General features: G+C 51.9%; 1 protein-coding gene across 9 annotated transcripts in view; it reads right to left on the reverse strand.

The window, feature by feature from the left end:
- Window positions 1–583: 583 nt before the first annotated feature.
- CLMN (calmin) overlaps window positions 584–13,297 on the reverse strand; it is a 120,539-nt gene continuing 107,825 nt past the window's right edge. For 2 of the 9 annotated variants that reach the window (XM_047862589.1, XM_047862591.1), the window contains exons 11-14: window positions 12,298–12,358; window positions 11,609–11,679; window positions 11,131–11,227; window positions 584–9,719 (exon numbers count right to left, since the gene is read on the reverse strand). In XM_047862589.1, the coding sequence (XP_047718545.1) occupies window positions 9,534–9,719; window positions 11,131–11,227; window positions 11,609–11,679; window positions 12,298–12,358 (415 nt within the window). In that variant the 3' untranslated portion in view covers window positions 584–9,533. Of the gene's footprint in view, window positions 9,720–10,976; window positions 11,228–11,607; window positions 11,736–12,297; window positions 12,359–13,297 lie in introns of those variants that run through there. The other 7 variants (XR_007152962.1, XM_047862590.1, XM_047862592.1 and 4 more) reach the window with 7 other exon arrangements.

Genomic DNA, 13,297 nt, shown 5'->3' on the forward strand with positions numbered 1-13,297 from the left:
ATTTGGGGGTTCATGTCTATCTCCCCCGACTTGGAACGTAAGCTCCAAGGAGCTTACCAACAAGGGCTTTGGTTCCATTTACTGTTGATACTCAGCGGCCAGAGCGGTGCCTGATCCCCAGCAGACGGGCCATGAATATGCCGTCTTGCCTTTGGTTTGCTTTCTTCTCTCCTTCCTTGTCTCACTTTTGCTTCCCTAGGATTGCACTGATCCCCCCGATGGTGCATGAGCACATAAGCTTTGCTGGGGCTCTGTTTTCCGGGGAGCCCGGACTCCTAGAATCCCTCACGGTAGGCCACGTGGCTGGTGGGAGACAGATCCGGGTTCAAACCCAGGGCGGGCAGTCAGCTGCTTCACCACTGTTCTTTTTCTACTATTTCTTCTTGGAGCCTCACGCGCACAGGCTCGAGGCCAGTCAATCGTCAGAAAAGGCACCTTCCCAACAGTCTCTACAGCTTGAAAGCCCCCCGGCTTCACTTTTACCCTGGCCACGGCAGTCTTGGTGGGGACACGGGAACGATGGTGCAATTTCTGACTCGCACAGACACAGACACGCATGGAAATAAGAGTTATCAATGAGACGGACGGTTCGTGAAGTTTACACTTAAAAATTTTCTTAAGAATACACGTGATTTTCCGAGACCATTCGTCGTAGCACCGGGCCTATGCTGTTCCTTAATAGAAAAACGGTCAAATAGCAAATACTCCAGTGAATTTCCCACAGGTATAAATTATGCAAATAGTCATTTATATCTTCATTTACAATAATCAATAAATAAGAGTGCACATTCAGACCATTTCTTTTTACAAAGACCCCTTTTTACAAAGCTACGGCTATATGTATGTACTAAATAGACAAAATAATCCCTGTTCTACAAAATAACATTTCACTTTTTTTCAATAAATCTCTTAGCGCCCTCAGTAAAAAGGTTCAGACATTTGTCCAGGAAGCTCTGCCGTGACATTGAAAGAAATGGTAGCATTGAATCCGTTAAACGTATTACAGACCTTGAAATAAACTCCTGTCGCCATCCAATAGGACAGGCTCTGAAGATACCACGGCCAGGCTTAGTAATTTGCCCCCAACGATGTCCTATGGTAGCGAAAAACTATTTTTTCCGACTTGTCTTTGGCTCCGACGCAGGTGATGCAGGCACTATCTTACGGTGCAATTTCAAGCACAAAATCCCTCCACCCCCGCCCCACAGGTACAGCACCCGCTCAGGGACATTCGACCCGGAGGTGTCCCTCGTTGGCTCCAGGGGTCCCATGTTAGAATGCACACAGCTGGAGTCCACTGAGATTTCTCTACCTGTTTGGAGTCTGCTAGGGAAAGGGGCGGAAGCTGGGAAGTGCAGAAAGAAAGGTCCAGTTTACAGCTCTTTGCTCTCACTGCTGAACTTTGACATTTGGAACAGATTTCCCCGGGAAACTGCCTTCTGTGCGGACCTAAGTTAAGGAGACCAGTTCAGGTCCGGGAGCCCTAGGAAGCAGGTCTCCCCCACCCTCCTCCCAACTTTCATCCCCACACCTCTAACAGACTACGCTTTGTTTTACCAAACCCTTCCTGAAGGCACCTTTATCAGATACTAAAGCCGGAAGCAACGTTCTAAGCTTTGGATTTCACTTACAAAATACAGAGATGCATTTCTTTTAAGCAAAGAGGTCACTTACTGAGCTTAAAAAACAAAACAAAACAAAAAACCCCATCGAACTTGCTAACCCTTTGGGTGTTTAAACCTAGGCAGGACTTTCTAACAGATCTTCCAACTTCTGACCCAGAGAGGTAAGTGAATTACTCAAGGTGTCACAGCAGGTGAGCCACAGCCTGGATGTGGGTTCCTGATGCTCAGACCACTGTCGTCCTACTTTGGAACCATGTCAACTCTCTAGGTTACAGAGAGTTTCCTTTAAGGACGCGTTTCAATCCTTGCGGGGCATTTAGAAACACAGGCATTTGTAGCACCGTCTTGCGGAGAACATTCTATTGACTTCAGGTGGGGCTAAGGGAAGCGGTCGCTGACGTGCGTGGAATAAACCAAAAAGATATTTCCGTTTTTGCAAGAATACAAAAATCACAACTTTTAAACTTCAAGGAAAAATAAGTATTTCTAGGTCACGGACCCACGAATTAAGACTTCGTCCAAGTTCTCTGACTCCTCCAACCCCACTTTAATTGTGCTCTGCCCAGCACCGTGAAATGTATTTGTTTTTGGAAGGAGAGAGCCTAATTTCCGGCTCTGAAAAGCATGTGTTGGCAGGTGGAGAGGTGATTAGCTGGGGCAGGATGCAGAGGTAATGGGTCGCTGAAGTTTGTGAGGTTAGACGCTGAGATTTTACTGCTAGAGGTTCTTTAGAGGCCATGAGTTTGGCTGCAAATTTGCCACCCCAGGCTAAAACATGAACTTGGGGCATCTCCAGTCATTTTTACGCAAGCATGAAGGGGACACTTCAGCGGTTCTGATATGGGCTTGGGAGTAAGTGCAGCGACTTGGGAGGGGGAAGAAGGACGCACGGTGGGGAATGACAATGGGGCTAACCCAGTTTCCCACCTTCCCGACTCTGGGAACCTCCACCCACACTTGCCAACTAGGCCAAAGTCATCAAGAATCAGAACCTCGTCAGGGTAGGACTTTATTTTCTAAGCAGTGAAGCCCAGGGCGAAAATCAGGGTTTGCAAACAAGAGTCCTATGTTCCTGGTTCTGTGACCTTGGGTTTTTTTTTTTTTCGTTTGTTTGTTTGTTTTTCCCCTCCCTAGGCATTAGCTTCATCTCTGAACTGACCTCCCGTGGTTGTGCTGAGGGTCCGGGGAGTAATGGGTATACGGTGGTTGCAACTTCCTCTTTAAAAGGCTCGGGTTAGAGTGGAGACAGAGCAGCAGGAGGGAGCAAGGCAGACGGGAGAGGCTGCAAAGCAGCTCCGGTCAATGGAACGTTAAGGAAAGAGGGCGTCTGCAAAGCTTGGAGAGGAAGGCGATGCACAGCAAGGAGCTATTGGACACTTCCCAGCCTCGCGGCAGATTTGCAGGGAAGCATTCTTCATTCAACCAGTGTGTACGTGGGGGCCACTCCGCACAGAAGACGCCCAGAGGGCTTAATGGTCATGCCGATACCAGGTGACCGAGCGGGGACTCCAACCTAGATCTGGCTGATTCCCAAACCTGCGCTTTCCCCATCCCACAGTACCTCCCGGAGGAAGAGGACGAAGGGAGTGACGATTTAAGGAAAATGGTTTCAGCCGGACAGACCCCTGCGGGATGAAACCTAGGGCGTCGGCAATTTAAAAGGTTAGCCGCGGGATGGGCCCACGGAGGGTTGAGTTGTGCTCGCATTTAAGAACAGCGTGGTCAAACAGCACAAGATAAATAGTTGTCTTTCTGGCTTGTTGATGGGACGGCCCTCGGCCAGCGAGAACTGCTTGCTTGATGTGTTTTCCTCAAGGTTCTCCGAACACATTGTAAACACAAACAAGTCGGTCTCCAGGGTCTGCGGAACGGGGCGGGAAGGCGGGGGGAAGGGAGGTGGTCCTGCAGATTCTAGGACAGGCCGGGGTGCACAGGAACCCCCGTGGTCCTCCGCTGGCTCTCGGAGAAGCCGGAGATCCCAAGTACCCGGGAATCGCCCAATTACTCGGCCAAACTCACCCCAAGCCCGAGCCTAAACACACGGGGTCTACACACGACAGAAATGTTAGATCCGGGGCACAATTCACCCCAAAGCCATGCTTCTCGGGCACCAGGCTCCCTAAACTTCCCTAAACTGCCGTCCTTCCGCAAGGAAATGCCTGATGAGAGGTGGGGTCGAAAGATCTGTGGAGTCCCCGTTCGGCAGGGAAGTTATGTCTCCTTTCGTGGCTCCCTCACCCTGGCTAACTGTTCGGGCAAACTCTGTGGCAATTTTCGGCAAAGAAGCATGATCTCGTTCATGCCGGCTCTCAGCCTTTAGCGTCTCGCCCCGGGTCCTGGACTGTGTCCTGGGAGCAGCCCCGCTCACCAGCTGCAAGGGCCAGAGGTGTAACCTGCTATTCGGGGGGTGGCGGGGGGGGGGGGGTCCCTGGGACAGCTGCGGGCCCAACACGTTAAATCTTCCCCCAAAGGCCGTTTTAGCCGAGATTATGCAACGTCAGCGAGAGAGAGCACATCTGGACCTGGAGGGCTCTATGTGTTTGCTTCCCGGCAAGAGCATCGCCGAGAAGGTTCTGAGAAGCCACGCCGGCTTGGGATTCCCACGCAGCCCACACGGGGGGGGGGGGGGGGGTTCAGGACGTGAAGCTGAGTAGAGCTGGGTAATTCGGCAGAGACCTCAGAGGAAGGTCTCTAAGCAGAGAGGCCACATCTCAAAGCTCCGGCGGGCCCTCGAGTCCCGTCGTGTGACTGCACTCGGAAAGAGACAGGAAGAGGCTCGGAAAGCGACATAACCACGGAAGGAGAATAGTTCTTACCAAAGAAGCTTTGGTGATTTGCGATATTCGGTAAGACACATTCTTGTTTACTCGGATGTGTGTTTGAGAGACTGGCGTCGCGATGTTCTGAGTCCTTGGCAAGGAGGGAGGGGCAGGGCACCTTCAGTGGCTGCAGGATGTAGTTTTGCAGAAAACGTGACCGGAAGGGGTGGGGGGGGTGGGGGGGTGCTGCGTGGCTCAGTCGGTTAAGCATCTGACTCTGGGTTTCAGCTGGGGTCATGATCTCACGGTTTGTGAGATCGAGCCCCGTGTCGGGCTCTGTGCTGACAACACGGAGCCTGCTTGGGATTCTCTCTCCTCTTTCTCTGCCTCTCCCCTGCGCCCGTATGCGCGCGCGCTCTCTCTCTCAAAATAAACTAAAAAAAAAAAAGTAATTGGGAATCACGATGACCATACTGGGGTCACTAACTAGCAGTGGGACTAGTCACATCCCCTTCCTGGCCTTCAGTGTTCTGATTGCTTAGATAAAGTGCTAGACCCTTACGAGATGCCTAAGGCTGTCGAATATCCTCCGACTTCTAAAGACTGACCAAAGAGGCAGCCTTCTAAAGTGTGCTCGCCTTACAAGGAGCAGGCACACAGTGCGTGCCCAGGTGGCTGTCCTGGGCGGTGACAGTAAACTCCCTGGTCCCAGGTCCTGGCAGGAGCCCCTCTCCCCACAGAGGCCAGGTCTGGCCAGGACAGGACGGGAAGCTCCGAAACTCGGACGGGAAGCTTCAAGGTGGGGTGTTGAACACGCAGGTTCCTTTCATCCCTCGTGAGACCCCCGAGAGAATAAGAGCAAAGGAACAGAGAGAGGTTCTGCGCTCATGAAGACGATGGGACGGACAGGGGATGCGAGGGGGTGAAAGATGCCACCCCGTTGGTGGCAGGGGCAGCACCGCTGGAGAGGAGGGCAGGGCAGAGGACCCGACCACCGCACACGGGCGGAGACATGCCACTGAGCTGTCACAGCTGCGGTCCTACTCCACAGGGGGATCGGAGGAGCTGCGACCCACGGACACCAGGCACAGGGAGGCAGGAGCAGTTCAATGAGTCCAAGTACAGACTGTGAAGAGACTGCCCGCTCGGGTCAGGACGCGAGCACGCGGGCGTGCGCTAGGATCTCCGGGTGCAGCCGTACAGTCTGAGCACTGCACAAAGGCGCTCGGCTGAGGGAACGACTGGGCGGTACAAATCTAGTCCTTGCTCTGCTCCTAAAGCCCTGCCCTCGCTCAGGTCTACATCTCGTTAGAGAAAGGGGCCAAAGATGCCATCTGCCAGCCAGGCCAAGTGCCTATGGGTGGCTTCTGCCCAGCGGAGGCATCTTTCTTGAAGCCATTCACCCGGAGGGAATGCCTTTTTTAGAAACTGTAAGAGGACACTTCATAGCAGCTCTAGTATGTTCCTCTTTCCCAGGCAGGAGAGAAGTGAAAATATCTGTAAAGAAACAATTAGCCCCAGAGAAAAGACCTACAATCGATATGGGGGCCTTCTCATGAAGACGTCAGGTGCCAACTGGGTGCCCCTACAGAAAAGCCCGCCGGTTGACAAAAGTCTTCCAGCCTGTTTTCGGATGTGTCACTCTCCAGTACGAATGGATCCACAGAACCACCAGATATTTGAAGAAAGCCCGTGATGTGAAAGACGGAGCCCGAGACTAACCAAGAGAAAGGGGACTTCGAGAAAACAGAGCCAATACAGGGAGCAGGAAAGAACTTCCCCAGACCCGCTATCATGAACATCCCCAGACGGCGAAGATCTGCAGCCACGAACCAAGAACAGGACACTATGAAACAGAAACAGGAGAACAGCAACAAAATGTTCTGGAAATTAAGCATTCACCATATTCATCAGGCGTGTGAGAAGATGAGCTGAGTACCTTGCCCTGAAGCCAGATCCCCCCAAATAAAAAGACGACAAGTGGAAAAGAAAAAAAATATTAAAGGATTATGGCGCAGAAGGTCCCACGTTGGAATAACAGGTGGTCCAGAAAGAAAGGATGTGAACCACTATGAGAAGATTTAAGAAACTTCCCAAGAGAACCCAGCATGAGGTTCACACTGTAGAGGACACACCACCATCAGGACAGCTCGGACCACTAAGAAAGAAGGAAACTTGAATGCTTCCTGGGAGGTGGGGAGAAGCCCAAGTCTCACGTAGAGGCTTGGGCATCCAGATGGCGCCAGAAATGTCAACCACTGCCCTGAGGGAGGCGGGTAAGAGAGAGTTATTCTCCACCAGAAATCCTGCACCCAGTTATACTTGGGTACAGGCAGAATCAAGACGTGTTAAGGTATGCACAACCTCAAGGTAGTTAAATGTTGACTTCCCAGGTTACATTTCTCAGGAAGTTACTAAAGAATGTGCCACACCCAAAGCAACACACAAGCAAACACAAAGACACACAAAAAGATGATCAAACCGGGAGGGAGAATTTGGGCAAGAAAGGCCGTGTACCCACGGTTATGTACCACCTGGCCCAGGAGCAAACGGTTTTTATGCACCTACGCTGACTAAAAAACTATGAATATGTATTACTCGGGTAAGAATTAAAAATTGACTCTTAGAAAAGAAAAGAAAAGAAAAGAAAAGCCATGGGTGGTTTGTCTTGCGGGCTTCTGTATTCACCTTTTATATCCAACTTTCTCTTCCGTATAAGCCTATACTCAAATGGAGAATTTTTTTTTTTTTTTGCCTTTAAAGAAAAAATCTGTTTACAGCCAACCTGAATCAAACGATTTTTAGGCATCTCACCAGTGGGCGGTTTAAAAAAAAATGTTTTTTTAATGTTTTTATTTTTGAGACAGAGAGCACGAGCAAGGGAGGGGCAGAGAGAGAGGGAGACACGGAATCCGAAGCCGGCTCCGGGCTCCGAGCTGTCAGCACAGAGCCAGACGCGGGGCTTGCACCACGAACGGTGAGATCATGACCCGAGCCGAAGTCGGACGCTCGACCGACTGAGCCACCCAGGCACCCCATCCCCAGTGGGTGGTTTTGAACAATATTACACGTTGTAATGGGTGAGAGAAGAAACCTGCGGAGATTTTTTTTTTCTGAACGAGGTCTAGACCCGTAAGATTCGTGTTTGGATGGGCTCCTCCCCGGCCTTTCCAGCATCTAGTTTAGGCAAGGACCGCGTGGCGTCCAGGGTTACAAAATACCACACACGTATTCTTTACTATCTGTATCCTAGCTTTCAGAGATGCCAAAGAGCTCGTTAATTAGCTCATTTTCCATGGCACATTTGGCCTTCACGATGGCACCACTCCAAGCTCCCGGCAGCTTTCAGCTCGGAAGGCTCGGATTCGTTCTAAGAACTAAGGAGGAGACGAGGCAGGCTGTCACCGGAATGGGATCTTGGAATGTCGTTGACTAAAACGTGCTCTGTAAATTCTTTTGGCCGTGCTGGGATTCTGTAAACTTGAAACCCGTTCCCTGAAGTGAGCAAGCCTCTGGGCTTGCCAAGAGAGAACCGTGATCTCTGCAGGAGGAACGACGGCTGGCTTGTCACCTATCAAGCTATCCGAGCTATCAAGGGCACTCCAGAAGTCACGGGGGACGAGCGTGAAAGTGAATGCAGCTTCCTCCCGGGAAAAACACGAGAACAAGGCAAAGGTTGTGGCTGGCCCCACATTTTGGTTTTGTCTAAACGAGGACCTTTTTATCTAATCACCTCATCTTCTTTCCAGGATACTCCTGGGCCAGATACAAGGTTTGTCAAAGAGGGGACAGCTCTGGACCCGGCATCAGGGGGCACGAGTGTGCTTACAAGTCTGCTCCTGGCTGCTGTGTGACCTCGGTCCACCCGCTCTGCCTCTCTGGGTTCAGCAGACAACAGGCTGTCTGAGGGCCTCTCCTGACCTAAGAGTCTGTGATTTTTATGAGTCCTGCTTGGAGAGGGGAGGACCACGGGGCGGGGGAGGACGCAAAACCGAGTCACCAGGACCTACATCTTGGCAGGAAACGGGGGTGGAGGGTGGTGCAGGGCTGAAGGAAGATGGGAGGGTGGGGGGAGGTCTCCTCACAAACTGCCTGTTCCGGTCTACTTGTTCGGGTACCTTCCGGAAAGTCTTTTCGAGAATCCCATTATGACCGACCAGTAAGGATGCCTGTGCCGAGACTGGTGTGCACAAGGGGCAGGAGCCTGCCGGACCCCTTGTAGCTCTGACGTCAGCCGGGACTGATTCTGAGCCCAGCCGTTCCTGCACTCCTCCTGGGGCTTTTAAAGAGCTCTCTGCAGTGCCCTGTGGGGCCTTGGAGATCGGCCCGGAGGCCTCAGGAGCTGTCGTGGATGCTGGGGACGCTGCCCAGGCAAAGCGGGAGGGATCCCAGGTCCGGCCCTGTGTCGGCTGAGCTCAGCTTTTAATGCACCAGCTAGACCCTCCCCTGCTAGGAATTCATCTGAAAGAGGGTGCTGTTGGCGAAAACTCTTTGAAAATCACAGCTTTAACCTTAATTCAATCAATACAAAACTGAATTTACATCTCTGTCCCCCCGCCAAAAAAAAAAAAAAAAAAAAAAAAGACCAGCCTACCACCAGCCCTCACTCTCCTCCTTGGGTTTGCCGCTCGCAGATGGACGGTCCCGGAGACGGCCAGACCCCGACAGGTGCACGGACACCCAGCACCTTCACTCGAAGCCCACCTCTGGGAGGAACACGGGGAAGTTTTCCTCCCAATGGAGGCTCTGCGCGTGGGGCACCCCCCCCACCCGCCGCCTCCCATCAGGACGACCCTCCTCTCAGAGGCAAGTAACTCAAAGCCATCAACACCTGCACGCAGGACGAGCTATGACCCGAGCTATGGCTAAATATTAGCAAGGACGCTTCATACCTGCCAAAGCAAGGCACGCAGGAACACGCTCCGCTTAGGGACTCCAGCCAGACAGACACCTGAGTTTTGAGGACGCGGCAGACGAGAAAAGCGTGCTTAGGACTTGCAGGAGAGAAGGGAACCCATGGAGACAGCAGGGAGAGGGACGCTGTTTCCTTGGAGGCCCTCGGCTGTCTGCAGAGTGGCCCATCCAAACCCCAATAAAAGGGAAGTGACAAGACTCCTGCCCCCCCCCCCCGCTCAGGAGCCTTTTTTTATTATGCAGACACACGCATCAGAGTCTGGTGACGTCCAGCTGTGGGAACAGCAGTAGGCAGTAAACCAGGAGCCAGAGGAAGAGAATAAAATACATCATATCCGGCTGCTGGACAAACTGGGTCAGAGAGTCGCTCTGTGAGCTCTGGCTCTCCTGGAACACGGCTTCGCCAGAGTCGTTGGCCTTCCTGCAGAAGGGAAGACACAGGCAAGGCAGTCACAAGCGGGTCCCCGGGGGGATGGGCCTCCCCTGCCTCCCCAGCCTGCAACCTCACTGCCCAACCGGAGAGTGGAGGGCGTCCCAGTGGGCCAGTCAAGTGGCCCCGAGGGGCGCGTGCAGAGACCCAAGAGGTGGCGCTTTCACGGGGCCTCCGTTCACGTGCACGACCCTAAGGGGGTAAAGCGGTCGGCCCCATTGCGAAGGCGGGCATGTTAAGACTCAGGGGCTTGCTCGGGGCCACACAACTACCACTCCCCCGTCCGGGACACCTTCCTTTATACCACAGTGCCCTTAACGCAAAGCTGGGGGCTGATGGCACTGCGCCATTAGTGTGTGACAGAGGGGATGTCTTTCGTAATCTAAAGGAATAGAGTTTCCTGATTATAGATCATTTAAAAACAGCCTTCAGAAACAAAGGCACGCCCTCCCTCCTTCTCCCCCCCCCCCCGCCCCGCCCCCACCAAGGTTTTGATTTTGGCTTTGGGACAGAACCTCGAAAATAATCACTAGATTTGCGTCTGGTCAGACTTGTCTTCCCTCTTTTCATTTACAGAAGGTGGGGTGAAAGTGACATTTTGCTTTTCCCTGGTGGCTAAAGCCCAGTTCTCCCTAAGGCAAGGGCTGGGGCCATCATCCGGTTGGAAAGGGGTTGGGGGTCTCTGCTTATAGAAGCCTAGAGCGTAAGCTTCTTAGGGTGGTCATTTGGGGCGTGCGGTGGAGATTATGAGCCGTGGAAACCAGCTCATCCCGGAACGATCTCCTGATACAGAAAAGCGAGGCCAACAGTGGGTTAAACGTTTGCCTTTTGGCCTCGAAACGGATTCACTCGTGACAATGGACAACGGACAGAATTTCTCTTTCTTAGAACCGTTTCTAGAAAAAATTTAAACTCCATTTTTTCTAATAATGCTCCAGAAACACGGAAAGCATGACTGCATTTCTCAACCTTCTAGTTTAAATTTTCGAGGTGCCTATCTCCTAAAAGCGAAGCGCACTCCTCTCCTCGGAGTACGTCATGCCTGGCGGGACGTGAGTTAAAATTCCCATCTTACGGCAGGGGAGGGAAACATGTCTTGCCTCTTTTTTAAAAGCCAGACGGGGTTAGCTTCTGAGGATTACACTCGTGGGTGTTGGATTCAGAGAGGCTTTCCATTTCAATAATCTAAGGCCTTCCCCGCCCATTGAAATCCGTGGCAAGTATTTAAAAAGAAGCAAATCAATGAAATTAAGTGATTCGATATCTTTAAGAGGGATAGGAGCATCTCAGAATTGTCAGAGTTTTCGAGATTGCTTGGGTTTCCTAGGTCCTAAGTGGGCGGTTTTACGCCAATTCGGCAATATCGGACAAGGCCATCTAGTTCTCGAACGGCAAGAAATACTTTCATAGACATCCTGGTATGTTTGCATTCCTTCTTCATATCTGCTCTGATGCCATAAAACTGTAATATCAGCTCAGTGAGCTTCTGAGTATTGTACCTGCAGGGGCGACACAGAAGGAATAGGTGGTCAGGCGCTACACGTGGGGCACACACCCAGCATCACATCACTACTGCCTGGCTCTAGCCCCGCATCTACGCAGCTGCGGGGCTCGTGACCCACACCCGGCGTTACACGGAAGCCCGTTTTCTGAGCCATTCCCCGCCCACCGACGTTCATCCGTTCCCACTTGCCCTCCTATGTATGTTCGGTTTACATTCGCTTGCTCTGCAGCAGGTGGTTTCCTGCGTGACCTCCGACTACGACTATCGCCATCAACAAAGCCTAGTCGTAGCCACGCCCCCAGGGGAGGCTGCACAATTAAAACAGGAAAGGAAAAAAAATCTTAAGCCCCGCAAAACTCGGACTGAAGCCACCAACCTGGTTAACATTCGGTTTCTTCTGTCATCCTGATCTGCCGCGTTCCTCAACTGAACATAGCTAAAGTGGTCCTACAGTGAAATTTATAAACAAAACCCCCGCAACCCAATTAGTAAAGATGAAATCTCTGAAACAGAAAATAAAACGATTTTAAACATACAAAGCCGAGCATGCCACGCTTTTTCTCAACGTCGCAAGCATTTAAGTTCCAAAATCAAACTGCTAACTGGTTTCTACTGGTGTTCTACCCTCTCCCCCAGCCCCCGGCTGGTGCCCCACTGCCCACAACCCGAATCGGGCTGCGGCCTCCCCGTGCTTTGGGCCCCAACACATCCAGGGCTAAGTAGCTGCAAAGGTAGACTGGAACCTCCACCTACACTGCGCTCTGTCTTTGAGGGTGGTCTTTCTGGGGGCGTGTGCGGGGCTGGGTGGCAGGTCTTGGATGCGTTTTTTACAACAAAGAGGACTTCGAGGTTTACAGTCAGCACTTTATTTACATCCCCTAGAACCCCAATTGGACATCCGGCGGGACTGTGCTCAACGACAAGGTGTGAATTTGCTCGTCTTCTATCCAAAAGTACATTTGTTGCACGTCAGTAATTTCAAAGCTCTGGGCCGGGAGGAGGAAGGACGGGAAGGGATTGGTTTAGCAGGGGCCACGCAGAAGAAGAAGAAATTCTCATACTAACCGATTCCAAAGACCTGTTAGTATGTCGTCGAATGTAAATGCTGGAGTCACTGTGACTAGTCCTGAAAAATAAACACACGTTTTGAACTGGTGCCACGGGGAGCTCTTCGGGTCCCCCTGTACGGCCACCCCCGCCCCAAGTCTTCCACACGTGGGTTTAGGCCAGCTATGACTTCAGGCCCAGCCACGGAAAGGAGCAACTGTATCCAACATGCCCACTTGGGTTGGAGTGTGCTTACAAACAGAAGGGTAGATATGAGAGAGACACATTGTGGCCTCATCCACAAGAAACAAACAAAAAAAAAAGCAACTGAGAATTTTAAATAGAAAGCAGACCACGTATTTTTAAAAGTCATAGGGTTTCAGGGAAGAAACAGAGGGCCTTCTCTGAGCATCCCAAGATCTGGGAATTGCCAAAGGTCCTCTGAACGTTCATGTCAGGCATGGGCTGAGACCTGCTATCCAGACTCCCTTTCTAGTGCTTTCTAGGCACAAGGCTGCTCTCTGTCCAGCTCTTGGGGGTCTGTACCTCTTTTTCTTTCATGCACGAGGAGGCCGATTTTCTGACCATATCTTTGAGGCTGATGGGGAACGTATCTCTGATCGTCTGCTGAAGTTGGTTCACCCAGGGCAGCGGCCGAAGATGCCCAGCCAGTGGCCTGGGCTGTATCCCGGCTCCTGATCGATTAACTGGCAACCTTAGCCAAGTGTTTTATGTTTCGGATCAGTTTCGCTCATCTGTAAAATGGATCATCATCCCCACCCCGACTACTTCACGGGGCTGCGGTATTGGTGGGAAGTACAGTATACACACCAGGTCCCGGTGGCCCTGTCTTGCCACTCAACAGGAGAACGAGGTGTTGGGGATCAGAGACAATCACTTCCATTTCCTCAAGGCAGACCTACTATGTGGCCATCCGGGGGTCCAAGAAAAAGGCATCTGACCCAAGAGCTTATTGCCAGGGAATTCATATCGGCAGCCTGGCTATTCCCGCCCACCG

The sequence above is a fragment of the Prionailurus viverrinus genome, chromosome B3 (genome assembly GCF_022837055.1).
Source record: "Prionailurus viverrinus isolate Anna chromosome B3, UM_Priviv_1.0, whole genome shotgun sequence".
In the NCBI taxonomy this organism is placed as follows: domain Eukaryota; kingdom Metazoa; phylum Chordata; class Mammalia; order Carnivora; family Felidae; genus Prionailurus; species Prionailurus viverrinus.